Below are 27978 nucleotides of genomic sequence, written 5' to 3'. Positions count from 1 at the left end.
TAATTTACAGGTCGTTTTATTTTAAATATATATAAAACAAAAATTACAAAATAACATTGTAACCCAGACCTTATATTTGGTATGCTTTTTTTGGGGGGGAAAAAAAAAATAGTTGTACTGTATTTCCTTATAGGAGATGGTAGACAAACATTCTAGAGCACTCGCATAGAAAGACAAACGCTACAACAACTAAACAGGAACGTCTAGAAGATCGCTTGAAAATTAACTGGAGTTACATACAAAGCAAAGACTAATCAACGAGGCTCCCTCGCTCACCACCCTCTGAAACACTACCAGCAATAAGATGAAACTATGGAATGAACTAGTCAGGCGAGGGCTGAAGGTTTCCATAATTGAACCGTTTCCTGCTGTTATTTGAGGTAGTAATTGCTACCCGAAGTCAAAAATGTGAGGTCTTCCCTAATACATATTTACAGTTTGTGAAATGGTTTTGCATTAAACATCACGGCAGCAAATAAGCAATGATAAGCCGCTGTCCACACAGCCATGTTTTATGCAGGATCGGATGACTAGCTCATATAGAGTAAGTGCAAGGCAGTAGATATCGTGTATGTCTGCAACGAAGAGCTTATTCAGAAGACTGTATATCGGCCGGGTTTTTACGACTGGCTGATATACGGTGTCCCTATGTGCAGGGGGAGGAGGCTGGAAGAGCAGGGAGCAGTGCTCTGAGCTCCCGCCCCCTCTCCACCCCTTGGCACTATTTGCAATGGGAGGGGGTGGTATGGGGGCAGGAGCTCAGTGCACTGCTCCCAGTTCTTCCAGCCTCCTCCCCCTGCACAGAGGGACACCGTATATCGGCCGGCAGTAAAAACCCAGCCGATATACGGTAGTCTGAAGCCGCCCTAACAAACACAAAATTAACAAGGATGAAGCAGCAATGCAGTCAGGAAGAAGACTTCTGTGGCGAAGGGAAGTGGATTCATCAGACGAGAGAGTGTAGGAGACCTGCTAGTTACATTAGTAAGTTGCCAACATATACAACATCTACTGCATTTATTATATACCAGGTGGCCAACCTCTTTAAGGTTACATTTTCTTAGGCGTCACAAGAGGTTCAAACTCCTATGGTAGCATGGTGGATGTCTCTTAAATGTGATCTCTCTATTACAGGGTAGAACAGTAGGTTTTATATGCATCCCATATGTACATAGCACAAACCAATCTACATATAACAATATTAACATATGCTACAATTCTAACCCAACAGAGCATACTCAGAGGCTACAGACATGTGTGAAGAGGGGGAAATCTGTACAGGGCACACTAAGTGGGAAAATATATATACAAAACCCTACTTTAAATGGGGAAAGACCTATAGCTGTAGATATATTAAGTGCAAGTGTAATTGGGTGTATGTATGTACAAGACATTGCTAAGCAATTTCCTAACCAACTTGTCTTTTTACAAAAATAAAACCATGTAACTGATTCAGGGTTCCCTCACCCAGCTAACCAGCAGAGTACAAATGGGGGAAATCACTACAATGTCTGTAGAGTAAGTCACACAGAGTAATCTGGGATCTGTAAAGTGGGCGAGGGTTCCTCGTTTACCTGTAGAGGAAGAAAAGAAAAAAAAGTTATATAAAATACACTTCTGACACAGAACTTCCATCAAAACAGTCAGCTGCAAAATTTCTCCTTTTCCATACAGGTGACATTGGTCAAGAAAACAAAAGACATGAAGAATTGTGAAATGGGGTTTTCCTAAAGTAAAACCATATTAGCTTTTCCTGCCCCCTGTCCAAAATGAACCACTATATTGTTAATGAGACAAAGAAGAATACTAGGGAGCATTGTTCCAGCTCGTCAGAAGATTTTCTAAGAGACGGCATCGTTCTACTCTTTTACTTAACCAAAAAAAGTTTATTGGAAAAAAAAAGAAAGAAAAAAGAATCAGTATACAGACGCAGGAGAATGGAAACGTGATTGCATAATATATAGTACTACAAGCTATAGAATAAACCTGCTCAACTAACAAATAGCTGAGTGTAGTTAATCAGGTATGAAAACTGTCCAGTGGAGTCCAGCCATGGGTATATTTCAGTAGGATGGACACCCGGGATGCTTATTTATTCTATTCTAAGGGCTCAGTCACACGGGCGCATCAGCACCCGTACACCGGAGCCAATGCGCCCGTGTGACTGAGCTGTTACTGCAGAAAGAAGACGGCCGTACCTGAAGACTGACGCCTCTTTGCAGCGCTGATTAAAGAACACATGACCGGCAATGAAGCCGGTCACATGTTCTTTCCTCCGACGCTGCAGAGAGACGTCCGTCTTCAGGTACGGCGTCTGCTACCTGCAGTAACACGGGCGCCGATGCGCTCGTGTGACTGAGCCCTTAATAACACTCAGTAGAAGCAATACTCAATGTTAAAAGCGTTGTCCAGTTGTAAATGATTGATGGCCTATCCTCAGGATAGTAGATTGGCGTAGTCAATCAACTGTTCACCAGGTCAATGCAAGGTTTGTGCACTGAGCTGATTTCTTACAACCAAGTTCCCATTAAGATGAATGGGAACTTTGCCAGTAATACCAAGCCTGGCAGAATGAACAAAGCTGCCTGCTTCGTGCAGAAATCAACTCCGTGCAGGAGCTGAGAGAACAGCTGTTTTGCTGGGTTACTTGGCAATGGGCGCTTTATCGATCTACTACTGATGAGCCATCTTGAGGACAGGCCATTTATAATTTAAGTGTATAAATAAAAATGTATTCGAAATAGGAGCAACAGGTAAAAATGTTAGCCATACTCACATAGTTTGTGGATTGAAGAGGTTTGAAAGCTGGAAGCACTGTGTGGAGATAGATTGAGTTGCCAAGTTGAGAGCTGGATTGAAAGCTGAAGAGAGATTGAACATTACTTATATTAACATGCAGGCTTTAATCTCTAGAAATATCCTTAAGGTTCACTAATAAGGTACCTGAAAAGGAAGGGTTCAGCACAGAGAGTGGAATAGCGCCATTGAGTTGGAGAGCAGCTTGTGCCGCAAGAGGCATCTGCAGACCTGTACCTAATGAAAAACAAACAGAGGCAATTACTCCATTTTCAGGAGCCTGATGACATTATTATTGGCAGCGCAGACCGGCAGTGCATGCCAACAAGAAATACTGATAGACTCCCAAGAGAAAGCGAGCGCTATAACCTATTACTAAGGGAACGTGGGTTTAAGAATCTTTACACGGTTGTCTTGCATACGCTTTCACTGTTTATAAACACAGATAACATGTGTCAATCCATATACACCTACCTTCTGCCAATTTAGCCATAAGCTGCAATCGTCCAGTTGCCCCCAAATCAAAACCACTTCGTTCAAGCTCATCATTATCGAGAAATGAGGCATCCGTGTTGCTATCCACTCTGTCCGTCACATGAGTGACCTTCATAGGTCGACCAGCCAGTTCAAACCCATTCAACTGATCCAGAGCCCGACGAGCGCACTCGGCATCTACAAACTAGAGGAACAAGAGATTCTGTTTATTAGAATAAACTACACAAGATACGATATAGATTCAGTACATTCATGTACATTGGGCTGCGCTTCCCATAGTTATCCTATGGAAAGCGTGTCATGCGTGCGATTAATCGCCGCGGATCACTCTCTGACAAATCGCCCGTGGACACTCGATCTAAGACGCATCCTATGATTAGCACTGAAATCTCATTACATAGAATTCAGATTAGCAGCAGGAAAGATTTTGGGACCCATGAGTTCCCCTGTAAAGTAACCCATTACTCCTCGCATTCACTAAAAGCACTGTACACCTCACTGCCCTTTTCCTAGGAAGGAACTATGGTGATGGGGAGCAATGGGAACATCTTTGGGGAGAAATTATTTTTCACATAAAAATGAATGCATTATGGGCCAACATTCATTTTTGCAATCAGGTTGAATTAAAAGTTTTGTACAGCTTGTCTTCTGCAGCTTCTAAGGGCTAATGCCCACACACGGATTATCGCTGTGGAATTCACAGCCACACGCCCACCATGTAGCAATGACAGTCCATAGACACGCTGTGTTAAGAACTTCTCCCCTACCTACAAGCGGAAATCAACTGGAATTTTTCGCACCTGCGGGAGAATCGCAACAAGTTCTATTCTGTGCAGAAAAATCGCACGTAAGGCTTTCATTCTGTTCTGTGATATTCAGCGCACTGGGCACTGCGGAAGTACTGTGAGAATTCACATCACAGGATAGCGCGTCATGCCCTGCACGGCGCATGCGCGCCAGGCAGGACGCTCACGGCTGATCGCGGCAGATGAGTATAGGGTCTCTGGGGGGCGCCAGCTCTGATTTCACAGTCAGAATCAGGACCCAGTCATGGGCATGAGGCCTGAAGAAACTGTGAAGGTGAATAATTGTCTCACGTAAAAGGGCAATTAGACTACAGAGCTTTTTCTATATTGTATTTTTTTAAAAAGTTGATTATACTGTACAAACATAACAAAAGCCATACTCCCCTACAGGTCCACGCTAATTTTCACTTTCAGATGCAGGTGATGACGTCACTGAAACCAGGGCCACGTGACTGCTGCAGCAAATCAGTGGATCACTTCAGCTTCTGATTACCTTCAGCAATCACATGATCTGGTGTTGAAAGGTCTTCGTCTACATCCAAAAGTGAAAAGCACCGAGGCTGAATGAACCAGGGGTTGTGAGGGAGGACAGTATGACTTTTGTGATGTTTGTACTACATGTTCCATAGTTTCTTATTTTTTTTATTTTTTTTTTTAATACATAGTTCCAGGATAACCCCTCTAGAGACTGGTGTCAAGAAAAAAGAAAGAAAAACAAACATTATAGGAGTGACATTTATTTGCCAACCATAAAAGTTATGAAAATGTAAGCATTCAGAGCGTGTAAGAGATGTTACACAGGTACATCACACAAGAGGTGATACCATTAAAAGCTAAAAAAAAAAAAAAACCAAAAAACCACTCACTGTTAGCCCTCATCCACCCTCGGCTCAATTATTGCAACTTGCTGATCGGCCTCCCCTGCGCCAGATTTCCCCCCCCCCCCCCTCCCCCTTCCCCCTCCAATCCACCCTGAACGCGGCAGCCAGGCTCATCTTCCTGTCCAGTGGCTACACAGACGCCTCTGCCCTGTGCCAGTCACTGCACTGGCTGCCCATCAAATATTGCCTCCAGGACTCCCTAAGCATTGGTTTGGTGGCCAATAAGGCCCAAAGTGTCTGGTAAATGTCGTGACAAAGTTGTCCACAAGTTTAGGAAACAATAACTTATTAACAAATAGCTTAAAATAAGCTGGAATTTGGCCAGTGAGTATTCAGTGTGGGCTAAAACAGTAAATATGAAAGCAAAAAAGCAGCCAGTTTAACAGCGTTTGCTCACTGGCCAAATTCCAGCTAATTTAAGCCATTTGTTAATAAGTTATAGGCTCCTAAACTTGTGGACAATTTTGGCACGACATTTAGCAGCCACTTTTGGCCTTATTAGCCACCAAACCAATACTTAGGGAGCCTTGCCTGTAACATTTTCACATTCTACACCAAAAAGTTGACCAAGCGCCCCTAGTTTCAGTGAATTAGCTTGCTTAGATCAACAACAGTGGCAACACAAACTTGGGTATTCTTTCGAAACGACCTATATGAGGGAAGAGTGACTTTTATGCAAATGGCTCTAGCGCCTTAACCAAGCTACACACCAAGCTGAAACTTTGCAGAACTTCATACAGGTGGTGCTTCACCCTTCTGTAAAAATTTCAGCAAAATTGAAGGTGGCTGAGCAGGGACCCTCTCCCAAATTAGGCCAGTTGCCATGGAATGACCCAGTACACATCACTAAGGGTATGAAGGGTCAATACATTTAGACACTTACAGTTATAAAACCATAGCCCTTGGACCGTCCAGTATCAGGGTCTCTCAAGAGTTGAATATTCTCAATCTGTAAAAAAAACCAAAAAAAAAAACATACTATAAAATTACAACCAGAATCCATATACATTATGTTCTATTCAGTAATCAAAGCAAATGGGCAAGTTCACCTTTCCAAAAGGTTCAAATATTCCTCTTAGCATGTCCTCTGTGATGTTGAAGTGTAAGGATCCGACATACAGACGCACGGGTCCAAAACTACCCCTCTGCAGATTGGCCATGGCAGCCAGGCGGTTCTTCTCAGCCTAAAAAAAAAAAATTATTTATATATAATATTAAAAAAAAATGTAACATTTGAATAGAGGCCTGACCAGATATATTCTGAACATAAACACAGATCTACGACTAAATTAACATGGTGATATCCCGTGATTGCACTATCATCTAATCCACTACTTGGCTCTATGGCCATTATTTACACCACGCTAATTACTGCTATAGCAAATCTGTCTTTGAGTATAAGGAATGTTTGTTCCCCGATCTGCAGCCCATAACACCAGCTGACGGGTGCTGGCAGCCGCCCGCTGGACACAATCTGGATGTGAAAAATGACTCAACATTCACCAACACTACAAAACAAATGCTGAGGAACGTCCGATTTTAATTTGCAAATGCAGTTGAGCTATTATTACTAATGTTTACTAAGGCAGAGCAAGAGAGCCATATGACACAATAGGAACAGAAGAGCTCCTTAAAACAAGCCTTCCTTAAAAGCAGTTAGCAGAGCGCTCCTTGTATTTCTTTCAACTAGATTACCAATATACGGAGAGCCTCTGGCTAACAACTGCTGGTATGTCGGAGCTCCAAAGCCTCATCCCCAAACCTGGAGTCCGCAAACTTTTTTGAACCCAAATTCTTACACCTCTTGAGGGCAGAGCTGTGACTACACCCAGCAACATTCACAGGTCGGAGTTCTATCATAGCAAAAGGACTAAAGCAATGAGAAAGTTTTCAGATTCCTTCCAGGCCCTTTTCGGAAGGCTGGCAATTACTTTGGACTGTTGGGTCCTAGATATAATAAAATATGGATTAAGCCTTCAATTGGAAAGGAATTTCAACTCAGAAGATCCCATTTCAGGGCAGATGAGAGCCTGGATATGGTTTTGGAACAAGATCTAGCTGTGGGCAAGATTTTCCAAGCTCAGCCAGAACTAAAAAGGCTGGATAAGCCATTTTTTTTCTAGTCAGGAAATCATTCACTGAGATCTGTCATCAATGTAAAACCTCTGAGCAATTATTTTATAAGAGCAAGAGTTTCACTTAGAAAGAATAACAGATCCAAGATCCGTATTAGCGAAGGACACTTTACTGTTATAGATAGATTTGAAGAATACATTGCACTCCATACACACAGCCCTCAAACACAGTTGGTTGCTCCAAGTGGAAGGGTCGAATTTCACTGGAAAAATAAATATCTTCAGCCTTTCTAATAACCCATATTCCTCTACTCTGTTAATGAATGCCATAATAGCACTATAAAAAAAAACAAAAACCCTTTTTGTTACTTACCATAAAATCTATTTCCTTGTTCATTGAGGGAGACCGCAATACCTTTGATATGGCTCCTGCCACTAAGAGGCAGACACCAAGTACAGAGGGAGACCGCAATACCTTTGATATGGCTCCTGCCACTAAGAGGCAGACACCAAGTACAAAGGTTCCTCCCACCAGCTATGTCCCTCCTGCAGTCACTAGCTAAACCAGTTCCTATATAAGCAGTAGGAGAAACACAAGTTGACATAGGATATTAAATAGACCGTAATAAGGAAACGTAGGAACAGTGTACGATTCAGAGAAGAACGAGGATCCTTTCTGGAAAGAAAACCAGGTCTCAAGAAAAAGTAATACTTAGTGAGTGCTGTGTCCCTCAATGAACGAGATGAGAAATTGATTTTACTGTAAGTACTGTGGTTCCTCAAAAATAAGACCCTGTCTTACAGCAATTTTTGCCTCAAGAGGCACAGGGTCTTCTCACCCAGCAGGCGCCGTTCAGGTCCATGGCATTCCTGCAGGCTTCTGTGCAGTTGTGAGCCTCCGACAGAACATCTCTTGCTGGTAACTGGGTTGAAAACCCCGCTTCCAGCAAGAGATTGCTCCGATTGGCTCTCGAGCACCGCGCTCAGCCAATCAGAGCCAGCTCTCGATGCACCAATCACAGCCATTCATTGAGGAAGCCAGCCCACTGGAAAGCTGAGGGAATCAAGAAAGCCAGATGGTCTAGGATCTGTGCTATTAAGCTGAAATGGTTCCCAAAAGGGAAGTGTGAAATTGGGAGAAGGATTATCTCTATGAAGGTGGGGGTGGGGGATTACAAATCTACCCAAGACATACTTGCAGTGTGAGATTGGAGGATCAGAATCTAACAGATATGTCCAGACTGGACAATACTGCTGTTGAAAAGGACAATCAGAGTAAAGATTTCTTATTGTGCAGTGATGGCAACATGTCAGAGATCATAGAATGGCGGAGTTAGAAGGGCCCTCCAGGGTCATCGGATCCAACCCCCTACTCAATGCAGGATCACTAAATGAAGCATAAAATATGGGCCAGACATATTGACCTAAGTATTATATGTGATGGAACGCACCTTGGAGCCCATCTACTCCACTCAGAGAAGGAGGGATGACAATCATTGGCGCTCACATAATTGCCAGCATTGAGAACTTTGTAGAAAAAAAAAGGGGGGGGGGGGGGGGCAAAAATTGCAGTATTGACAGTTATGGGAATAGGGTCATCTAGTAGGAGATGATTAGTTACTAGCCCTCAGTCAATCTAAAAAAAAATAAAAAATACGAAAAGGAAATAGGGCGACTTAATGCTTGCAGCAACTACTAGAAGTGATGACAGGATAATGCGCCTGCCTGATGCACTATATAAATGTGCAGGCAATTTAGTTACTGATGACAGAAATACAATTTCCTCTTCCTACGGGAGGGATTGCAGAGATTGACTGATACTGATGCAGACTACTTAGCGGTCGGTGTGCAGTGCAATAAAGAAGGGTAATCACTCACCAGGCAAACACCGACTGGAAGCAAAGGTATAACATGTTCTATGGAGAGAGGGAACGAGCCGCCTGGTACTCATCATACCAGTGTGGTCACATGAAGATATTGGTGACCATGATATAACCATGTTAAACAGAGACTGTACATCCAGGACGGAGAGGGATATGCAACAATGCTTTTCATGGAAGAAAGCAGTGAAACAATCTGATGCCAGTCCAAGTGCGATCATGGTATACAGAATCTAGCTGTAATGCAGATACTTGTCTTATAGACCATGTCTGATACAGCCTCACTGTAGTAGAGATGGTGGATGTAATAGGACTGCCTGATGCTAGCGAACAGGTCCTATACAGAGTCTAGCAGTAATGCAGATGTCCACTGAATTAGGGGAGAATGCGATTGGTGGATACATGCAAGCACTATGTAATCTTTAGCAGGCATGAAGATATGGCGGCCTGATAGCTGCATTTGCCATCATGACCAATACTGCATCCAGCTGTCATGCAATGACTCCTCCCATGGAAACTATTAATGATGGAGCTTGGTGCATGCCATAACTACATAATCGTGATTGATACAGTGTCGCAGCACTACAGTTACTTCTCCTATGGAAGAGGTTAATGAGGCAGATGGTGGTTGTTACAATTGCGAAGTCATAAGTGATACGGAGTGTCGACCTTACTCCTCCTATGGAAGAGGGTAATAAGCCGGTTGACGCTTGGTACAACTGCATAGTCTGTCACATAGAGAGGCTTGCAACTACTATAGAAGAGAGTAATGAGGCAGGCTTGACACTTGCAATAAGTGCATAATCATGTTCTCATACAGAGACTCACAGTACTGCAATCACTTCTTCTGTGGCCAATACTGTGTGGCTATAGGAGTAGCCTCACACTGCAACAATTACTCCTCCTATAGGGAGGGCGTAAAGTGCACCTGTAGTTGTGTCACTGCCATGCTAATTACAGAAGCTTCTGTGTCCCCAGATAGTGGTTTTACGGATTAAACAATTGATGAGGATTAGGGTTTCCTCCCTCCTGTGTACTGGATTCACCTAATGCACAATGACTGGTGCATAATCTGGAGAAACATGCTAGGCATGGGATATGGATGGTGCGATACCCTCGAGGGGAGTGAGCCCACCCACTCCAGATAAGAGAGACGGCTGCGGGCTGAACAGTGGGTCGTATGTGAAAGGGTTCACTAATGCCAGTTGCCTAGTCCCACGATAGTTCAAGGGAGGGGTGACCTGACCTCCGAATCTAATTAAGGTCACAGTATCATCCACAGCAAAAAAATATGCAGTTTGTAGTCATGGACGCTCTATGCCTAGATATTACCTCTATACCTGATGTGAAGGCATTAACGGTTACCAAGGTCAGTCATATCATGGGAAGATCAGGGGTTGACAAATCATGCAGAGCACGGTGGGTAGCTGATTGGTCCCCCATCTAAGGGCTTCATATGTCCTTTGGTGTATGGGACTGTGGAACTGGGAGATGGAGGGGAGAGCACCCCAAGGACAGAGCCTACCCTGTCTGAGACGGGACACCAGGAATCTAATGGATGGCTGCTGGAGGAGGCTGTCAGCACAGGGACATCTGGGGCTCAGTCTTAGATGATTACTTCTCTGTGGACGGCTGCTGTGAGAGCAGTTAACTGGGGAGAAGGAGGCAGGGAAGTCTTTATACTTGTAATTCAGGCCAAGATCGTTATTTCAGAGAGTAAGAGTCCAGCAGTGTTTCCCCCCTGACCTGGCGGCGAGGGAGGGAGTGCTGCAGCTGGGAGCTCATGATATTATGGGGAACCCTATAGCTGGTGAGCCACAGAGGAGTTGGGCTCATCTGTACCTCCTTTTCTTCTGCAGGTAGGGAGGCCAATAGAGGAGGTTAGAGCCACTCTGTTCTCCCTCCTCATGCGGGGAAACAGGGTGATCTAGTGTCTTCCCTGTATTTTCGATCTACGAGAGGAAAAAAAAAAAGAAAAGAGAGAAGACGACCTTCAGAGCAGGTCTGCTTCTTACAGATAGCAAAGGTGCTTTTAGACTGAATGATTATCTTCAAATGAGCAAAAGTGAACGATAATCGTTCGGACTACACGCGAGCCAACGACTGAGCGACGCAAGTATGTATTGACACATGTGGTCAGGTTATTGTCATCTGGAAAACTCTTCAACCAAGAGAGGCATCTGCGGATGCAAAAGGTGTGCATGTGATAAAACATGGAGGTGGTGTGGAGAGGCCCAAGTGGCAGCCTTACACACTTCAAGGGCGGAAGCACCATTGCGAGTGGGGAGGGACGCAGTATAGCTAATAGATCAGGGTCAAACGGACATTCTTCCTTGCCTAGTGAGGGTTGGACCAGCAACAGACTGGTTAATGTCAGTCTCTTTGTCCTCCTCGGTGGGGTAAACAAAGAATCTAGTGCCAGCCTTCTCCTTCTGGATATGGGAATACAACAACTGAAGACTGGTTGATTGAAAAGGTCTGCCTCCTACAGACACACAAGCTAAAAACTGATTAGCTTGGTGCCTGCATGAGAGGTATAGATGGCAGGAGGAGCAAACACTTTCTTCATAGTGTCCTAGTGGCAGCAACTAAACCCACGGGTCTTTTGCCGCGTGCCCCAATGTAGTGGACAAGAAAGAACATCTTTCGCTCTGGAGGACTTGTCTTTATACATCCCAATGACAATGGCCACTGTGTATTGCTTTCTTTTCTTTGTGGTGACAATGCAGATAAACTAAAAACACTTACTGCCAGGTTTCATCACAGATAAACAGAAGACTACTGAGGGTACACTTAATTAGCTGATTGTCATGGAAGCCTTCTAACATGAGCACCCTTAGAAACTTTCCTTGACAATATACTAAGATCAGGTGGGTATCCCCATGGACAAAAAGTTTGGCTGTACAGTAAAAGAAAAAAAAAATCTAGAAGTAAAACACATTTGTTATGCTTTAATACAATATTGTCAATTGTATCTTTAAAAAGCAATTTGCCTAAACTCCCCTCTTACCTGCGAAGCCTGCACAATGATAGGTACACCCAGCAACCTTTGCCCAGTTAGCCCGATGGCAAGAGGCACAGATTGTATGTCAACAAATTCAACATACGCAATGCCCTTGGACCTTCTTGAGTTTCTGTCGGAAATTATCCTTACATCGCGCACCTGAAATAGAATTTTAAAATTCAGCCAAACGAACACGAACACGCAGTTATTGAGACAATTTTCAAGAGGCGACTAACCTTGCCAACAGCTGAAAAAAAGTCTTCCAGGTCTCGTCGACGAATGCGTGCGGCTAGCTGCATACAGAACACTGTCCGTGTATCCCGTTCTTCTGGAGTCAAATTAGGTTCAGGTTGCCTAAAGACAGAAAGTGGAACTAATTTTTCTAGTTTTTTTTTGTTTCAATATTTGCTATAAATGTATGAAATGTGTGAAGGGAAAAAAAAACAAACAAAAAAAAAAAACCAGACACCACTAACACAACCTGTCAATAGCTTTTTTTTTTTTCTATCTTAAAGCCAAGTACCTCCCAACTCAAATTGCAGCAATGCACCAGAAGGGCTATTATAATACATGGTGTTGCACCTTTTATAAGTAAGCACAAAGAATACCAACTAGAGACAAGACGTGAAACCACCTTAACTGCTACATAAAACCGGTACACAACAGTACGCCTGTGCATGACGGCACATGAACACTTAGGCCAGGGATTGGCAAGAGGGCAAGTGAGCAATGAACCGCATGTGACTAAATATCATCATTTCCAGGATTGCACCGTCAGAGACCAAAGCAGAGGGGCGGGAAAAAGGAGGCTATTCAACAGGTGAGTAGATTTATGGGTTTTTTTTTTTTTCCATAAAACCCATCTAACACCTTCCCAAAAAGCTCAGGATGCGACTACTATCCAGGAGCCCTGGATATATTATTAGAAAACATTCGCATGGGCAATTGCGTTATCTGTCTTGGACCAACATCACACTTGTGATTTTCACTGTGAGTGCATTGCGATTTACAAGAAAATCGCATTGCTGAATGCGTATCTTTCAAGTGCGTTAAAAACAGCATGTATTTTCAATAACAAAATTAAATGTGGCATCGCACTTGCATGAAGCTCGCATATAAATGCAAGTGCGATGCATTTTTTCGTCACCGATTGGAATCAATGGACGAGATTTCAGCGGACTTGCGGAAAAAGAACATGTGATTTCTTTTTTTTTTATCTTGCAACATTGCTGTGAGAAAAAAAAAAACAAAAAAAAACAGAACACAAAATCGCACCTGTAAATAGAGTCATTGAAAACAATATATGAGGTGTGGGGCAGGTGGGGGGAATGAACCAGATGACAGGGGTTTCCTTAAAGAGTATCTGCACTTTCACCTTCGGAGCGCTTCCGCTCAGTCTGCCTTTTTCAGATGCTTCTGGCAGCTGAAGACTGTCCATAGAACGCTTACATAGCATTAGATTGGGCTGTCTTCAGCTGCTGGAAGGAGCCAAAAGAGGCAGACAGAGCAGAAACGCTCCGAAGGTGAAAGTGCAAGTAAACTCACTCGGAGAAGCCCTAGAAGCATTTTAGACATTCACAGAAAGCAGAGTTTTCTAGCAGACTTGCATCTACCTGAGTGGGCTTTTCTCTTTGTGTCGAGGACTGTGACTTCTGCTGCGTGTATAACGTTTCCTGTTGAGGCAAATATTTATATATCTCAAACACTTTTGTTTTAGAGGACAGAGTTCGTATTCTTAGAAAAATATATTTTGATATCACAGAGGTTTAGAATACAAGATTGTTGTTGGCTTGCATTGTGGTCCAATTTAGATTTTCTTGCATAAAGAATCTGCATGTTCCAAAAATCTGCTGCAAGACTTTAGGATTCCCATTTAAAAGCATGGTTTGGTGCTGATCACTAAACGTCCAATACATGGCAATAGTTTTATAAACAGCAATACTTTGTCCATGGTGTGACATACTATGCAAAATGCAGTGCATTCATATTACTAATGTCCTACCTATACCCATTCGTCATTACTTGATAGTGAATATTTGTGTGTGCGTGTATACAGCTTATTCCTATGACATACTACATGTCCCTATCCTTTATTGATCAATTGACCATTTATGAGATTTAGTAGCTTTGGTCTTCAGAGCAGGATGCCTACCACATAAGATATATTGTAAATCAAATTACTGCTTTATGGGTGTATGTATTACCTTTGTAGTTCTTTCTGGATATTTAAACCTCGGCTCATTCTGGGCATAGTGGTCCAATGGGTAATCCCATCAGTGACTGGCAACTGTGTATGACTGTACAGACAAAAATAGTTGCCATTCACTGATGGGATTGCCCATTAGACTCCTATGCACAGAATGAGCTGAGGTTTAAATGAATACAATGCAAGTTATACAGAAGCTTTCCCCATAAATCTTTCCCTTTTCGTGGCTTGTCTAATGCCTTGTGAGTAAGATTTCTTGCATCAGATTCTGGAGAGTGCAGTGCTTTGTGTCGGTGACACTTCAAGTGCCATGTTTTTTTATTACAGTTCAGAATTTCAGCTGGCATTGAAGTTAGAGATCTAATCATTGTCATTTAATACAGCAATGGTTAAAACCTACCCGCTGTTCCCACCAGCAGTATAAAAGATTTGGGGTATTTTCCTAACAATATAAGGTTAGGATTCTTGATGCATAGTTCCATTATTTTAGCTCACCCAGGACTGCGATGCCTCGAACGATCTTCACAGCGGCGAATGCGATCGTGGCTCCTAGAGCTGTGCCTTCTGCCTCTGCTACGACTTCTGTATCGGCGTTCACGACTTCTATGCCTATCTCTACTGCTCCTCCTTCTGTGCCTATCCCTGCTTCGGCTACGACTAAGAAGAATTTATAATTAATGTATTAAAAAATAAATAAATAAAAATTATATATATTTTTAAAACATATACCTTCCACGTCGATCACGACTCCGACTCCTCTTTCTGCTGGCAAAGAAGAACAGGCACAAATGAACACAGGGAAATTGCAAATTCAATACTTATTAGGTCAGATACACTGAAGGTAAATTTTCCAACAATCTATGATGGCCTGGTCTACTTTTCATTCTTCGAAAATAAACATATGGCAGTGTCCTACAAACAATAATTTAATTTTCAATGGTTTAACCTTTTTGGGGTGTGCAGATTGTCATTAAAGAAATCTTTATTTTGGAAAAGTAAACTAAGCTGCGATTCTGGCTAAAATTACTTTCATGTAGTGAAAAGGGTTAACCCCTTAATGACATGGCCTATTTTGGCGTTGAGGACCAAGCGATTTTTTTGGTATTTTTCCATCTCCATTTTTCAAAAGCCATAACCTTTTTGTTTTTCTGTCGACGCGGCCATATGAGGGCTTGTTTTTTGCGTGACGAGCTGTAGTTTTTATCGGTGCCACTTTTGGGTACATAGACAATATCGTAAAACTTTATTTTTTTTAATGATAACAGGGAGAGAAAACGCATCAATTCTGCCATAGATTTCTTTTTCTTTTTCTTACAGCGTTAATCATGCAGCATAAATGACACACTAAATTTTTTCTGCGGGTCGGTACGGTAACAACGATACCAAAATTGTTATATTTTTTTTAGGTTTTTACACTTTTTTGCAATAAAACTCCCTTTTTTTTAAAATTTTTTTTTTCTCTATAGCTGCATTCAAAGTCCTGTAACTTTTTTCTTTTTCTATGTACGGAGCTCTATGAGGGCTTATTTTTTGCGAGACGAGCTGTAGTTTTTATTGGTACCATTTTGGTGAATGTACGGCTTTTTTGATCACTTTTATTGCATTTTTTGGGAGGCAAAATGCTAAAAATTAGCATTTTGCCTCTGTTTTTTAGCGTTTTTTTTTACACTTTTTGTCGTACAAAATAAAAAGCATGTTCAACTTTTTGTACACGTCGTTACGGACGCGTCAATACCCAATATGTGGGGTTTTCATTTTTTTTCCCCTTTTTTATGCTAATATTAGAAAAAGCATTAAAAAAAAGAGGGTTTTTTACTTTTTTTTTTTTTTTACATTTTTCTTTTTTTTACACTTTTCTTTTCTTTTTTTTTTTACACTATTTGAGTCCCTCTGAGGGACTTGCAGCACTGTGCCTATGATCGCTGTCATAAGGCATGGCTCTGCCATGCCTTATCGCTTGTACAGCGATTATAGGCACAGGCAATACAGGACGCCGGTGTCTGGCGTCCTGTTGCCATGGGGACAGGCCGGGCTCTCGCGACGACATCGCGACAGCCGGCCGGAGACACAGAGGGAGCGCGATCCCTCTGTGAACTCTTTCCCTGCCGCGATCTACTTAGATCGCGGCAGGGAAGGGGTTAACAGCGGGGGGCGCATCTCCGATGCCCCCCCGCTGTTGCAGCGGGACGCCGGCTGTGACTGACAGCCGGCTCCCGCTGCGGGATAGCATGTGATCTCGCGCTATCCCCAGGACGTACCGGTACGTCCTTTTGCGGGAAGTACCAGGCTCCCAGGACGTACCGGTACGTCCTGGAGCGGGAAGGGGTTAAAGCACTGATCGGAAAAAACAAAAAGACCCCAAAAACACACCCCCACAAGAGTCCTATACATTATCTGAAAGTAAACACCTGGTACGTGGTCAGAACAGAAATGAGGAACAGAGAATCCGTACAGTGGAAGGATTCTGTACGTGTAAGACAGGCCTGCAGACATCAAGCTTGTGCAGACAACATTCCGTAGGGTGTGAAGGCTCCGGACAGAGCCGAGTGTTAAGCTGAAAGCAAACATATCCACGCCCAGCATGCCACATTTGGCTAATATGTCCGCAGAGACTTCCTAGTGAAGTGCCCACTCCCCTGGATCTACGGTTTCTCTAATGAGGAAGTCCACCATCCAATTTTCCAGTCCTAAAAATGTGGATGGTTGGGACGTGTGTCTCCGTCCAGCGGAGAATTTTGGTAGCCTCATCACCTTTGCGTTTGTCATGCTGCCCTGGTGGTTTATGTATGCGACAGCCATCACACCATCTAAACATGGATCGGATGACCAGCCAAAATCTGGGACCAATGGGTCAGGCACAGGTGGACGGCTCAGAGTTCCAGAATGTTGATATGGAGGGACAATTCCAAGTTGGAACACCGCCAGGCTGGCATCCATGGTTATCACCTTCCAGCGAAGGATCTCTGCTGAGAGAGGTTGGGTGACGTCAGCCACCAGAGGAGGGAATGACGGCTTGACTGATGTAGGATGAAGGGCTGATCCAGGGACTCATGCAATCTGTTCCAGCAGGCTAGAAAGGTTTGTTAAAATGGGAGAGTGTGAAGCTGCGAATCCAGTAGTGCCTCGTATGCAGTTACCATCAGCCCCAGCACCCACGTGCCTTGGTGGATGGAGATGGGCGTTTGTGACTGCAGATGACGAATGCCTTGCTGGAGAAGAAGCAAGTTTGTCTCTTGGGAGATGTATCTTCACCTGAACAATGTCAAATGACAGGCAGAGAAACATGAGCTGCTGTGACGAAATCAGATTGGACGATTGATGATCCACCCAAATCACCGGGAGAGCGTCCAGTGCTATCTTGAGGCTCTCCTTGTCGGTCCTGAAGGTCGAAGCCTTGATCAGTATGTCGTCCAGATAAGGGATCGCCATGATTTCCCAGGAAAGTGCAACAGGTGATAAGACTGAAAACTTGGAGGGCCGCTGCCAGATCAAACGGCAAGGCGACGAAATTAGAATGGATTTCAACTGGACTGCGAAATGAAAAAAGCGCTAGTGAGACTGACGAATTGGGAATTGTGGATAGACATTCGCCTAGCTCTACAGAAATAATCACTGCCCATATGGATTTGATAGGAAAGTTACATACTTTAACATAGCGGCTGAGGAGCTTCACAGCTAGGACTGCACAAATCGTTTAGGCTTTCCTGGCGACCACGATTATTTCTGGTAAGACCTAGGTGAGTAGATGATGTCTTGGTCTAACAAATCTTGAATGGCTCGAAGGTACTAGGAGAGTCTGGATGGATTGGACAGTAGGGAAGAAGCGAAAAAAAAAAGCTCTTGGGGGTAGAATCAAAAATCTATTGCGTATCCTGAAGAGATGATCTAGCACAAGCATGAATCATGGATGCGAGCGAATCACAAGTCCCTAATAGTAGAAGACGGGTCCCCCCACCTTGGATGACCGGGGTGGTGACCACCCTCCATGCCGATAAGGAATGTGCCGAGGAGGGCTTGGTTGTTTGAGGACGGGGGCACCAAGAAGGGCACAGTTTGAAGGCTGGGTGCCTTTTGCAGTCCTGAGAGGAATGGTATGATTGCAAAGGCCGTGGCCTGGAGAGATGAAAGGAACAAAAGGCAGGCTTTTTCTTCTTGGCAGTATTGTGACAAATGGACCTGTAAAGTGGAAGATAACTTTTTCATCCTGTCACCTCAAGAATTAGTTTTTACTAGGCGGCTGCCAAAAAGACAAGTTCTTGTAAATTAAAAGTCTTACAGGACTTTGCTAAGTAAAGTCAGCGGACCAACACTTCAGCCATGAAGTGCGGCGGATTGTCATAGCAAACGCAGAGAAGAGGGCCAGTAGCCTGGCTTTATCCAAAGAGGCTTCACAGATGAATTTGCCTCCCGGGGAGAGTTGAAGATCCAAGCTCAGCTATGTCCTCCTGTGGGGCACCACAGAGGACTCCTCAACGCAATTGTTTTGCCCATTAGGATGTGGCCCTACTGATCAATAATGAGACAGACTAATGGCCGACCTGGTTGCCTCGAAAACTGAATTGGAAAAGGATTCCAGGTATCTATCAGGCTGGTCCTTAAAGGATGACGCATCTGTCAGAAGCAGGGGAGTGCGTTTGGAGAGGCGAGACACTGGGGCATCCACTGATGGTGAAGAGGACCGCTTTTTTAACGGATTCCTTAGGGTATGGATACATAATGTTTAAGTGCTTAGGTATGAGGAAACGTGCAAGAGGGAAGGGGGAGGCGACCAAAAGGGTGTGGGCAAGATGGAAGGCAAACCTGCCAACAAACTTTGTCGGGGATTTATGACTTTGAAGGGTAAGTGTTAAGAAAGAAAGAAAAAAAAAAAAAAAGGAGGGGGTCCAGACATGGAGGATTGGCAGTGGGCTCCATGCTACAAATCTGCAGCTGCTTACATTACAATACAAATGGGTGGCATTTTCAAAATTACATTTATGTGCACCAGAAAAATTCTGCATGAAAATCAAGATCGTCTAGATTTTCAAATCTGCAGCGTGCTCATTCAGTTGCGGAAACACCATGGACTTGCACGCTTTCGAATGCATAGAGTGAAAACTGCAGCAAAATCAGCAACTGAAATCATCCCCCATGTCTGGACCTGTTCTAACAGATTGTATAGAGAGAAGGTTATGAAGCAATATTTTACTCGCCTGCTACTGCGGCTGCCATGGTTTCCACTACGGTTGCTGCATTCTCGCTCCTTTATCTCTTTATTCGGAATTTCTTCCTGTTCAGCCCAACAAAAAAAATGCCACACCGACAAGTTGATCAAGCAGGTCCGAAGTCAGAAAAATATGGAAGAAGATGGGGCAAAAGTGGGGAAATGGGAAAGACATAACATAAATAACAAAACAAAAACAAACAAAAAAAAAACCAAACAACTTAAAATCTTATTAATCAAGAACCAAAACAATATAGTTTGGGAAAAAGGATTTGCGAAATTATTAAACCAGTGGACTACCTACATGATATCTGCATTAATGAAGAGATCAGCAGGGTGTACCTCACATATATACCTTACCTGATAGATAAATTAGCTATTATGGGCTATTTCCCCACTGTATCTTGACTCTCAAACTCCTCGGCCTGGAGTAAACAGAGGGCATATTGCTTTATGATGTTTAACAATTACACACCAAGGCTGAAATCATGCAAGAGATTTAGGAACAGAAGCCTGGAAATTTCAATTTTATGGGTTTTTTTCAGTAGAAGTCCTAAATCCACATTGTATGTAAACCTCTATTTCTAGTGAATAAAATGTCTACATCTCAAGATATCAATAAATGAAACTTAGATAACAAGTGAACTGATCACTTTAAAGAGACTGTCGCCATCTTTTTGCACCCCTCTCTAAGGGCCGCATAAGGTAGTGCCTGTCACACTGATTAATGATCTGTCTGCTGTGTGGATCTCTGAAGGAGTTTTGGAGAAACTTGCCTTCTATGAGTAGCAGAAAATGCAGTTATAGTAGTCCTGGATATTCATGAGCTGCAGGCTAGCTCCGCCCTCCAGGCATTGATTGACCATTAGCGTGCACAGAGAGCTGCCAGTCATTGGCTGGAGGGCAGGGTGGGTGTGGGCCGCCTACAGCTTATGAATATGCAGGTCTAGTTCAGTGTCTGGGTGCTACGAATAAAATGCAATAGTCTCCAAAACAACTACAAAAATACACACAGCAGAAATAGTATAATCAGTGCGACAGGCACTACCTTACGGCGATCTCAGGGAGGGCTGCAAGAAGATGGTGACGGAGTCTTGAAGTGTTCACAAGGGACTTTTTCTTTTAAAGGAACCCTTATGCTCCCAATCTAAAAATAAAAAAAAATACGTAAGTAACAAGAGGAACTAAACCTCAAACATAAAAAGAAACATCCTTTCTTTGATCCTGTTGGTTGTCTTGACGTCATAAACTTTTCAAGCCCCTTCCCCGGTTGAGCAGGGCGGGGAGGACTAGGTTCTATGAAAAGAAAGGGAGCAGCGTGTTATTGAGTAAGTGACAGCATGTACTTAAAGGTCCGGGAAACAAATTACTATTGAAGCCCATCACCCTAAACACTTCTGTAACAGCAGCTCTCCAGTAATACCTCTCCATTAATGTAACTTTATAGTCTGCACACTAAATTCGACCCGCATGCTGGAAAGAACTCACATCCGCATGCTTGTAGCTGCCCTACAGATGCTAATGCATCCCTATGGGCAGTGAGATGCACGGATCTCCCGTGCGGGGGCCACACACGGATAAATAAATGTGGACATTGGGCCTTACTTAGAAATATTTAGGCCATACCATTGTAGAATAAAAAAGTGTATTTTATCTTATACTTTCCAATGCAAACTCTACTCACTAGATTCCCTCTCGTCTACATTAGCCACAGACTGACTCTGCAATGAGGGATTTATAGAGCAGCACGATACACGATAGGATACTTGCCATCTGTGTTGGCGTCCCTCAAGGCTTAGCCCTGTACTCCTTTCCAAATCTTCGGCCTAAGACGGCTCATGGAACCACACGGCTTCCAGCACCACCTCTATATGGATAGCACCCAAATCTCCCTTCTGCTATCCAGAAGTGTCTACCAGTATCAGCTAGATCCCCCTCATCTTGCCGATTACTAAACATGAACAAAACGGAGCTTAGTTTCCCCATTTTACACAAAACCTCACTATACCTGTCAATCACAGTCAATGGCTCCACATTCTCTCAGGTCTCATAGGTTCAGTGCCTCAGGGTAACAGACTGCGCTCCACCTCACAACTATCTCTCAAGTACAAGGTTTCCCCAACATAAATGCTTGTGCACGCCCTCATCATCTCCCACTTACACTACTGCAACATCCTTCTCCCATCCAACACTCGTGTGCCCCTCCAATCCATCTCAACTCTGCTCCCTGGCTAATTCACCTCTCGCCCCTCTGCCAATCCCTTTAATGGCCACCCATCACCCAGAGAATCCAGTTCAATTTAAGTATACCTGATTATAGTGGCAGCATGAGCAGAAAAGCAATTGTTTAAATAAAAAAAGCTTTATTAATCCATGGTCAATAAAAAGTAAGCAGGCTACGTGTCGGCCATATTAGGCAATTTTCAAGCTTGAAAGAAAAAGAAAAAAAGGAACGAAAGAACGCAGCATGTCCTAACTTTCTGCGTTTTGATTTTTTTTTTTTTTGATTTTTTTTTAATCTTCCACATTTCCCAATGGAGCCTCCTTTTTATTGCATTGATTGTGATTTTCACATTAGAAACTCCCATTGTCTATCGCGAGAAAGTCACAAGCGGCAGTGATGTTTTTGCAAGAAAAAGCATCGCTGACGCTCAGACATCTCAAGAGCAAAACTGCGATTTTCTCGCAGCTAAGTCATGATCGCCAGCGTCAGGGATCCCTAAGACAGGTTAACATTCAACATGCCAGATTGTTCTTCACCTGCCGGCAGAGGTCAGACACTGCCAAGCTGTCTCAACACGCACATTACACGTACGGCTGACCCCGCCGATATCATGGATTTGGCTGACTTTAGTTTGGCTGACCTGTTGAAGTCATAAGACCAGTGACTACTTCTGGTGGCAGCCGGTGTTCACCGATATCAAGGGAAATATCCAGAGTTTAGACTAACAACACCCAATGTAATAGTCCAAGAAGATACTTGTCCTCACCTCCTTCTCTTGGCTTTGATAAGGAGCCTCCAGCATCGCTTCTATCACAATATCGAAGTCATCAGAGGCCATGTCTCTTCACAGGGGGGTTCTGTCCTGACAATAAAAAAAACCAAACCACCTCAGAAACATACCGGCCTCCAACCAGCAAATACTACATGTGTCAGTAGACGGCAGGGGTGCATCCAGGACAGCACAGGAGGGCTACAGGCCTGGACTTCCTACAAGTGGCGGCTGACGGTAGCTTGTAAATTACAACAACAGCATTGACTTACAATAGTCAGTCTGTAGCCCCAAGGCCGTCCTGTAGCCCTAGCCTAAAAGGTTTTCTGAGAGACCGTGACAACGATGCAACTCCCAGCACCCTAACCTGACTCCAGCGAGTCCCAATTCCACCTCATTGTTTATCAGGTACAGCGCCATACAGGGTGGTGTTGATATGGAGCATGCTGGTATAACCCGGGTATCTCCTGTATATAATTACATATGTATAGCTGGTACAAGGTATATATCTCCCTGTATATAGTGATATGGAGCATGCTGGTATAACCTGGGTATCTCCTGTATATAATTACATATGTATAGCTGGTACAAGGTATATATCTCCCTGTATATAGTGATATGGAGCATGCTGGTATAACCTGGGTATCTCCTGTATATAATTACATATGTACAGCTGGTACAAGGTATAGATCTCCCTGTATACAGTGACATGTAGGAGATACCCAGGTTATATAATTATATATGTACAGCTGGTACAAGGTATATATCTCCCTGTATACAGTGACATGTAGGAGATACCCTGGTTATATAATTATATATGTGCAGCTGGTACAAGGTATATAGCTCCCTGTATATAGTGATATGGAGCATGCTGGTATAACCTAGGTATCTCCTGTATATAATTACATATGTATAGCTGGTACAAGGTATAGATCTCCCTGTATACAGTGACATGTAGGAGATACCCAGGTTATATAATTATATATGTACAGCTGGTACAAGGTATATATCTCCCTGTATATAGTGATATGGAGCATGCTGGTATAACCTGAGTATCTCCTGTATATAATTATATATGTATAGCTGGTACAAGGTATAGATCTCCCTGTATACAGTGACATGTAGGAGATACCCAGGTTATATAATTATATATGTACAGCTGGTACAAGGTAGAGATCTCCCTGTATACAGTGACATGTAGGAGATACCCAGGTTATAAAATTACATATGTACAGCTGGTACAAGGTATAGATCTCCCTGTATACAGTGACATGTAGGAGATACCCAGGTTATATAATTATATATGTACAGCTGGTATAAGTTATACATCTTGTACATAGTGATATGGATTTGTTTGTCGTCCCCCCCATTGTTGTATTTCTAGAGACAGAACTCTTTCATTTTCCGTCGACATAGCCATATGTTTTTCCGGGACAAGTTGTATTTTTTAATTACATCACTTTTTGGGTACATATAATGTATTTTTGGGTGCATTCAGACGACTGTATATCGGCTGGGTATTCACACCGGCCGATATACGGCATCTCTCTCTGCAGGGGGAGGAGGCTGGAAGAGCCGGGAGCAGTGCTCTGAGCTCCGCCCCCTCGCCACTATTTACAATGAGAGGAGGCGGGGCGGGGGCTAACATCCAGGAATTAGGAGAGGGGGCGGAGTTCAGAGCACTGCTCCCGACTCTTCCAGCCTCCTCCCCCTGCAGAGAGAGACGCTGTATATCGTCCGGTGTGAATACCCAGCCGATATACAGTCGTCTGAATACACCTTATAACTTTTTTCCCCCTACTCCCCCCCCCAAAAAAAATATATATATATGAATAAAAGAAATTCTGCCATTTGTTTCTTGGATTTCATGTTTGCAGCGTTCAGCGCGCGAACAACAGTGAGATTATGTTATTCTCAGAGTCGGCGCGATTCGGGCGAAACAAAGTTTATGCAGGTTTTTTATGCTTTGCTATTTTTGCACACAAAACACTTTAAAAAAAAAAAAAAAAAGACTTGCATTTGTAACGCAGAGGCGTAACCTGAAGCTCCTGGACCCCAATATAAAACCTGTAACAGAGCCCACAACTGTAATGCTTTACTCATAGTAGTGGGCTCCCTATATGGAGAAGAGAGGCCTTATGGGCCCCCTAAGGCTCCTGGGCCCGGGGGCAACCGCATCCCCTGCATCCTCTATAGTTACGCCCATTTGTGACGCCACAGCATTTTTATTTTCCCATCGATGGAGGTCTATAAGGACTTGTTTTTTTGGGATGAACTGTAGTCTTTTATCCAATTTTTGGGAACATACAACCTTTTGATTGATTTTCATTCCATATTTTTCTAAATGGAAGATTAACAAAATCTGCCATTCTGGCGTGTTTTTGTTAAATGGCGTCCCCCGTGCCGTATAAATAACATGTCTAATTAATTCTGCAGGCCAGTATTTGTTTCTTCTTATCGCTGCAGTCAAAGACCCCGAACATTTTTCTTATTTTACAGCAATTTCTGGAAAGGTAACATTTCTCTTATTTAGTTTTTTCTTTTTATTCGGGATGAGTTGTACTTTTTAAATGGCCCCATTTGTTGATTTCTATGGGTTTTGTACTTTTACATGGCATCGGGGACTTGAATATGGTACTGTTGTCATAAGTCTCCATCGGCACTATGGGTGGAGACATGGGTTGGCTGGGATCAGTGACAGGGAACACCCAAGTCACGCCCCCAGCTGTGGATTGGCTGCCGCGGGGCAGTACACATGCAGTCTTCAGCACTGTGGAGCCCTGGGACACAAGGGGCCGCAGGAGTGAAACAGCCTGTCAGGACACAGGGGGAGGAAGCACAGCGACGGACGGCAGAGCCGCTTTCATGGGCCCGAAGGCACTGCTTGTCAGGATGGAGGACCGAGCACAGCGGCGGCAGGAGCGGAGCAGCTTGTCAGGACACAGGATGAGCCATGACAACGGCGGACGGAGAAGCGGCGGCTTTCATGGGGCCCGACAAACGCCTTCCCTACAAGGCAACGGCCCTCCCACTGGCCCTACTAGGCACTGCAGCAGCTAGTCGGGACACCGGAGGAGGAGGCAGCATTAGTGCGGCAGACAGAAGAGCGGCTTCACCCAGGGCGGCGAATGAAAGATCAGGAGCAAAAATATAGCTGAGTGGGGGCCGCAGGAGCGGAATCAGTAGTCTGGGCGCAAGAGGCAGACCAGACCAACGCAGCCAGCCAATCCACAGCTGGGGGCGTGGCCTGGGCATTCCCAGTCATTGAACCCAGCCAACCCATGCCTCCACCCATAGTAGCGGTGGAGACATATGACACCCGTAACCTACTATGGGTGGCAACATGGGTTGGCCACTGGTAGGCGTGCTCTGGGTATTCCCTGTCACTGATCCCGGCCAACCTATGTCTCCACCCATACTTCCAGTGGAGACATCGGACACCCACAACCTACTATGGGTGGAGACATGGGTTGATCGCTAGGCGCGTGACCTGGGTATTCCCTATCACTGATCCCGGCCAACCCATGTCTCCACCCATAGCTCCGGTGGAGACATAGAACACCAGTACCCTTGAATATCACCATAATTGTACCATTCTTATACTACATTGCAACACTTTGGTAGCAGTGTATTATAAAGTGGCCATAGCAATCCAAGCAGCCTCTTCCCTGTTGGCCCTTTACATGCCGCAGTTCCATTGGCCGTGGTATGTAAGGCTGGGCTCACACGGGGCAGGTTTGCTGCGGAGATTCCGTGCAGAATTTTGCCGCGGGCGCTAATCCTGGGATTAACCAGCCATGTGGACGAGATTTCTCAGAAATCTTGTCCACACGGGACGGCAAATCCGCTGCGGCTAAGCCGGCAGAGGCCGCCGCTGCGGCGTGGATTTGCCGACCGCAGCATGTCTTTTTTTTTTTTTTTAACTGCTGCGGCCGCGCTCTCCTCTACGGGAGCGCTGGCCGCAGCGGAAGAGCGAGTGGCCGGGCTGCTTCAAAGCCGCCTCGGGTTTTGCAGCAGCGGTTCTCCCGGCGGAAATCTCACGTTTTTTCGCTGCGGCCAAACCGCGAGATTTCTGCCGAGAATCCGCCCTGCGAGAACCCAGCCTAAAGGGTAGATCAGCAGAGATGGGAGGTTGCCCTGGTCCCACTGTTTCGCGGCCGGTTTTACATCTGCGCCTGAACCTCCAGCTGAAGCATGCAACGCTTTTTCTTCCATCGCAAAACTTTGTAGCAGGGGGTGCAAAGTGGGCGAAGCCCTTTATAGTCAGCGGGTCCACCCGGCGCTGTTCAGTTCCATCCACAGACGGAACCGCTCGGTCGCAGGGATTCCCCTTTCCTGCTCCCCAACTGTAATCCCCGACCCAGGTGTGCGAGTGCCCGGCTGTTGATGCAGCACCGTAAAAAGGCGAATGCATTAGAATAAAGCCCTGTCATAAGGCAGTCATTAAGGGGTTAAAGAGATGAGCTAAGAACAGGGAAGTGTGAAGTATGAGGACATAACGGAGGGCGGCTTATACACGTATCCACACTCACCTACCGCACTATGCCCACACGTGACACAACGGACTACACAGCCGTTACACAACACGCCCGCCGGCTGTACTCACCGCTCTGCGCTCAGTAACTACTGATGGTGCTTGCGGCCAGTTACCTTCCAGAAGCTTCCCTGACCGTCCTGAGAGCACCCAGCCAATCACACTCCGTGGCGTTACAGAAGTAGGCGGGGCTAAATAGGAACAGCCAATGGAAACACGGCGAGAGCAAATCAGAACGAGTCCTGACCCGCACATATTGTGTGGCGTGTGAGGAGCCGTTCCTCAGCTCAGCCCCGAGCCCTGCGAGGCCGACTGACAAACACCGCCTTCCCAGAAATACAAAGCCCTAACCTCTATATGCCTGTGCTGCCATACCGTGCGGCCGTTGTTGCATCACTATACTGTTTGCGCATGTAAACCACACACAACGAATGCATTGACATGGCTAATAAGCATCACTATGCGCTATTTTCGTGCGCAAAATGGAGCATGCTGCGTATTTTTGTGCATAAATAAAATACACTTGTATGAGCGCTCCCATTGACATCACTGGGTTCTATTAGCTGCGTATTGCGCCAGAACATTCACCTGACCGTGTGCGCGCGCCGATGTTTGCCATATGCAGTGAATAGAACCCATTCATGTCTTGCGTTATTTCCCCTGTAATATACGCGCTGCGGAATATGTTGGCGCTATATAAATAAAGATGATTACAATGGCTTCATTCACAAGCGCGTATTTTGCGCGCACCATTCCCTGGTGCAAAAATATATACAGCAGGGAAATACAAGATCTTACACGGATTAGGCTCGTTAACCATTTCAGTGTACGGGGCCGCGGCTGTGGGTTTGATTTGCACGCACAAATGCGCACGATTTGCGTGCAAAAAAGTACAGTAAAAAACGCAGCAAATACGCAACACCCGAGGCGCAGGCAATCCGCAGAAATGAGAACCCCACTGATTTCAATGGGCTCGTTCACAAGCCATAACATGTGTGCACAGTTCAATTGCGCGCAAAAACAAATGCAGCACGCTCTACTTTCCTGCGCATCTCAATCTCATTAAACTAATTGGACTCGTCAATGGTTGGGAGCAGCGGCGCAT

General features: G+C 44.5%; 1 protein-coding gene across 5 annotated transcripts; it reads right to left on the bottom strand.

Annotated features, from left to right (window-relative positions):
* RBM23 (RNA binding motif protein 23) lies at nucleotides 1-27033 on the bottom strand. Of its 5 annotated transcripts, none has more exons than XM_066603962.1 (14): nucleotides 26946-27033; nucleotides 22337-22427; nucleotides 19336-19412; nucleotides 14873-14905; nucleotides 14639-14800; nucleotides 13551-13610; nucleotides 12174-12291; nucleotides 11944-12096; nucleotides 6028-6162; nucleotides 5862-5927; nucleotides 3271-3475; nucleotides 2944-3033; nucleotides 2777-2861; nucleotides 1-1574 (listed from the first exon to the last, which is right to left on the bottom strand). In XM_066603962.1, exons 2-14 carry the CDS (start codon nucleotides 22406-22408, stop codon nucleotides 1571-1573), a joined length of 1260 nt encoding a protein of 419 aa, XP_066460059.1. In that variant the 5' UTR covers nucleotides 22409-22427; nucleotides 26946-27033; the 3' UTR covers nucleotides 1-1570. The 5 variants fall into 5 exon arrangements, with proteins under 5 accessions (XP_066460059.1, XP_066460058.1, XP_066460060.1 ...); XM_066603961.1 differs by having other exon boundaries at nucleotides 22337-22432; nucleotides 26946-27032; XM_066603963.1 differs by having other exon boundaries at nucleotides 22337-22432; nucleotides 26872-26955.
* Between the last annotated feature and the right edge of the window lie 945 nt (nucleotides 27034-27978).

Source organism: Eleutherodactylus coqui, chromosome 5 (genome assembly GCF_035609145.1).
Source record: "Eleutherodactylus coqui strain aEleCoq1 chromosome 5, aEleCoq1.hap1, whole genome shotgun sequence".
Classification (NCBI taxonomy): domain Eukaryota; kingdom Metazoa; phylum Chordata; class Amphibia; order Anura; family Eleutherodactylidae; genus Eleutherodactylus; species Eleutherodactylus coqui.
The sequence above is the reverse complement of the archived record's forward strand: the minus strand, read 5'-3'. Positions and strand labels throughout refer to the sequence as shown.

Bases quoted from the DNA above. Each gene is read 5' to 3' on its own strand.
- RBM23 (XM_066603962.1), bottom strand. From the start codon at position 22,408: ATGGCCTCTGATGACTTCGATATTGTGATAGAAGCGATGCTGGAGGCT. The intron at 14,906-19,335 runs GCGAGTAAAATA...CTTTGCCAGCAG, and splicing joins CATGGCAGCCGCAGTAGCAG to AAAGAGGAGTCGGAGTCGTG. The intron at 14,801-14,872 runs GTATATGTTTTA...AATTCTTCTTAG, and splicing joins AGTCGTGATCGACGTGGAAG to TCGTAGCCGAAGCAGGGATA.